General features: G+C 38.0%; 1 protein-coding gene across 1 annotated transcript; it reads left to right on the top strand.

The window, feature by feature from the left end:
- Nucleotides 1–983: 983 nt before the first annotated feature.
- On the top strand, nucleotides 984–3,911 carry LOC108819540 (pentatricopeptide repeat-containing protein At2g33760-like). The gene is made up of 2 exons (XM_056991125.1): nucleotides 984–2,961; nucleotides 3,370–3,911. The coding sequence occupies exon 1, from the start codon at nucleotides 1,066–1,068 to the stop codon at nucleotides 2,932–2,934; it is 1,869 nt and encodes a 622-aa protein (XP_056847105.1). The 5' UTR covers nucleotides 984–1,065; the 3' UTR covers nucleotides 2,935–2,961; nucleotides 3,370–3,911.
- The last annotated feature ends 463 nt before the right edge of the window (nucleotides 3,912–4,374 follow it).

Below are 4,374 nucleotides of genomic sequence, written 5' to 3'. Positions count from 1 at the left end.
TTAAAATGTAAGATGTAATAATGTTATTTTGGATTTTTAAAAGTAAACAAAAATGTATTCTAATGTTTAATTTATAAATGAAATTAAGTAATAAAAACATAAGGCCACACATATTTAGTTTTCTTCAAGCCTCTCAACTATTAGGGACTGCACTGATAATCAGCATCATAAAAACTATGTTATTTATATATTCTTACACTTAACAGATCAATATAAATAAATTTTGGTTTTCTTTAATATCATTTTCTTCTTTTTTCCGAATAGTAAAAAATCATTAAATTCTAAAAAATCAAAAATCTCATAGTTTATTCAATTTTATGTGATTTAAAAGTATATAATTTTAATTAAAAAAATCAGAAGTATTATCAGATTTCTCTGAGTCTTTTACTGGGTCAATTGATATCGGATAACGAGTTAATGGCGATTTTGTAGATTCTTACGAGGCTTTTGATTAAAAGGTTTTCATTAATTTTGAACCACATTATATATAGGTCATTGTGTTTACCGATTCAACCGTAGGTGTGACTCAAGATATGGAAATAGCGAATAAAATTATTGTAGACATAAATATGTAGAAGATAAAATTCAAACTAGTTAATACTACCAAATAACATTTTTACCCAAAACTCAAAACCTAGCTTTCAAAACATTACGCAGTGTCTATGACATATATGGTTTCCATATAAATACTAAACAAATTTCAAATATCACAAAAAATACAATCCTCGTTGATCATGTTTTTTTTTTTCTAAAATTTGGTACATTAAATTAAAAGAGGCAAGAGTATCTTACAATATTCTCTAGTGCAAATGAAACTTGAATCCCATGCTAGTAATCAGCTTAGTCTAAAATGAAGCCCATGTACGTGACCCAACAAGGAGTCATTGACTTTGTGGAGAGGAGAATGATTGGGCCAGTAAATTTGAAAACCCAAGATAAAAAACCTGATAGTGGCCCAGAAGATGGGTAAAAGAACCATCGATTGATGAGATACTCCGAGACATTGTTGACGATGAAGACGAGAAGAGTCAGAAGAGAGATAGAATAAAAGAACCATCGTTGATCATGTTGAGAAATCTCAGAGGTAGATTTCTTCTCTTCTCGAGCAACGCCACCATTAAGGTGCGATACTCAACGTGTCTAGCCACCATTACACTCTCCGATGATGTACATGAACAATCATCGGAATCTCCTCACGCCTCCGTCTCTCGAGACACTGCAGATTACATCTCCTCGATTCTCACCTGCAAAAACGTCTCAGAGGTTGGTAAAATCCACGCCCAAGTGGTCGTCAATGGCTTCTTACAAGACCTTCCCGTTGCAAACAAGCTCCTTTACATATACGCGCAGTTCAGAGCCATAGCTGATGCAGAGACACTGTTCGACGAAATGATCGTTAAGGATTCCGTCTCCTGGAGTGTGATGGTTGGTGGGTTTGCCAAAACTAAAGATTTCGTCAGCAGTTTGCGAGTTTTTAGAGAGATTCTTCGATCAAGTTTGAATCTTGATAACTACACGTTGCCTATAATGATTAGGGTTTGCAGAGAGAAGAGAGATGTTGTCGTAGGTAGATTGATTCATAAAGTAGCGTTGAAGTCTGGTATGGATTTTGACTGTTATGTTTGTGCTGCGCTTGTTGATATGTACGCTAAATGTGGGGAGATTGGTGATGCATGCAAACTGTTCGATGAAATGCCTAAGAGAGACCTTGTGACTTGGACGGTCATGATTGGTGCATGTGCTGATTCAGGGAGGCCTGATGAGTCGTGGGTTTTGTTTGAAAGGATGAGGAATGAAGGGATTGTTCCTGATAGAGCCGCTGTTGTCACCATTGTTAACGCTTGTGCTAAGCTTGGAGCTTTGCACAAGGCTGTGATACTTCATGATTACATCCGCTTAATGAATTTTCCTATTGGTGTGGTTCTTGGAACAGCTTTGATTGATATGCACGCCAAATGTGGGAACCTTGATTCTGCCAGAGAGATGTTTGATTCGATGAAGGAGAGAAATGTTATCTCGTGGAGTGCCATGATTGCAGCTTATGGGTATCATGGGAAAGCAACCAAAGCTCTTGAGCTGTTTCATATGATGGTTGGAGATAGAAGGTTGCCGCCTAATGAAATTACTTTTGTTTCTCTGCTTAATGCTTGCAGCCATGCAGGGTTTGTGGAAGAGGGCACGAAGATATTTGATTTGATGATAAAGTACGGCATTACGCCAAACGTGAAACACTATACTTGTATGATTGATCTCTTGGGTCGAGCTGGTAGGCTCAGTGAGGCTAGTGAGATGATTGAAACCATGTCTATTGAAAAAGATGAAACTTTATGGGCTTCTTTTCTCGGAGCTTGCAGGATCCATAAGAATGTAGAGATGGCAGAGAAGGCTGCCATGTCCTTGCTTGAGCTACAGCCACAGAACCCAGGTCACTACATTTTACTCTCTAATATCTATGCAAACGATGGTAAATGGGAAGAGGTTGCTAAAGTTAGGAACTTGATGAACCAACGAGGTTTAAAGAAGGTCCCCGGTTATACTTGGATTGAAGCTAATAACAGAACACATAGGTTTAAGGTTGGGGATAGGACACATCCTAAGTCTCGAGAGATTTATGATGCTCTCAAGGATTTGACTGAGAAGCTTGAAGAGGCGGGTTTTGTCCCTGATACAAACTTTGTGCTGCATGATGTGGATGAAGAAGTCAAAGTTGGGATGTTATCTTTACATAGTGAAAAGCTAGCGTTAGCGTTTGGCTTGATCGCGACTCCTGTAGGTAGTCTCTTGAGAATCACAAAGAATCTCAGGGTTTGTGGTGACTGCCATAGCTTTTTCAAGTTTGCATCATTGGTTACAAAGCGAGAGATTAGTGTAAGAGATGCAAGTCGGTTTCATTGCTTCAAAGAAGGTTCTTGTTCATGTGGAGACTATTGGTAACTTCAAGTTGTTCCTTCTTGTAACAAGGTTAGTTGAATCTTGACACCATGGTTAAATCCAGATGAAATTATATTTGATATATCTTGAAAATTATCTACTACTTTTTTTTAACCGCCACAAATTATTTCTATCGCCAGAGCTATCTATCTACTACCTTTTTTTACCATGTCATGGTTGTTTTCACAACCCTCAAAACCATTGACCAGAAGGTTTGACATCTAATCCCCTATATATTAAAGGAGAAGCATTTTTAAGACTTTCCTTAAACGAATTTGGCGATTTTTGTGAGAATGCATGAGAAGGCTCGGATCCACGTGTCACTCTGTGAGGGAGTTTAAGAAAAATGGATCATTTAATTCTTTGCTTTGTTTCCTTATTTGGTTCCATAAGAAGAAACGTAACATTTTTTTTTTTCATTCATGCGAAACACTTTAGGGGATTATCTCTCGACGATCCAAGGATCCGAGTCATTGTTCTTGATGTCTTGCCGTCTTCTGTCGCGTGTTCTTCACTTCGAGATCGATGAGGCAGCCCTTAGCGTAGACGACGAAGACAAAAGTTACGGAGAACACACAACTGGCTTGAACTTGGTTTGCGAAGGATGAGTTTACCGTTTGTAAACAGGGTGAGCTAAGGGACGAGCAAACAAGGAGAGCTAAGGGAGAGCTAATGGACGAGCAAACATCAGTCCCGAGATATAAGTTGCGTTAAGGGACGAGGAAACATCAACTATATGGCATAAAGTATGTTATATGAGTTGAATTTCACGTATCTTAAACTCCATTATAGTTGATGTTTACCCTTAGACATTTGATAATGCCGACGATGGTCTCATATTTTGACCAGGTGATTAATAGTTCGTATTGTTCGTATTGTTCGTATGTTCGTATGTGGAGACAATTCATCGTAGCACGTATCCAGAGTATTGAGATGGTTTTAGTTGATTCCCATGTTAGTATATTGTGGGTTTTTTTTTACTCTATGAAGCCTTCATGGTTAAAACAAATATATTTACTCAACTCAACTAATATTTTTATCAGGGTGATGCTATTCATTCGAACTAGAAGGTGACTCGAAGATTTTCCACCGACTCCTATCCAACAACAAACCATCCTTACGAAATTTTGTTACAAGACTTTACTCGGGTTCGATTTTGTGAGGAAATGTCGTTCAGTTCGAGCGGTTTTAAACCTTGCAGTTTTCATGATATCTTAAACATGTGTTCCTCTGTCGCGTTTTTTTGACTTCGAGATCGACCGGTTTTAAACCTTGCAGTTTTCAGTTTTCATGATATCTTACAAGACTTTACTCGGGTTCGTTTGCTGCTTTGGTGATAAGCCATACGCTATTGAAAGGAAGTCTTGCATTCAAAGGAAGTCTTGCATTGTGATCACAAATTTGCTGCTATGGTATAACAATAGTTTTGCGTTGTGCATGTAA

Source organism: Raphanus sativus, chromosome 7, assembly GCF_000801105.2.
Source record: "Raphanus sativus cultivar WK10039 chromosome 7, ASM80110v3, whole genome shotgun sequence".
Classification (NCBI taxonomy): domain Eukaryota; kingdom Viridiplantae; phylum Streptophyta; class Magnoliopsida; order Brassicales; family Brassicaceae; genus Raphanus; species Raphanus sativus.
Note: the sequence above shows the minus strand (reverse complement) of the source record. Positions and strands in the feature narration are given on the sequence as shown.

Excerpts from the sequence above, each read along its gene's own strand:
- LOC108819540 (XM_056991125.1), top strand. The coding sequence starts at position 1,066 with ATGTTGAGAAATCTCAGAGGTAGATTTCTTCTCTTCTCGAGCAACGCC.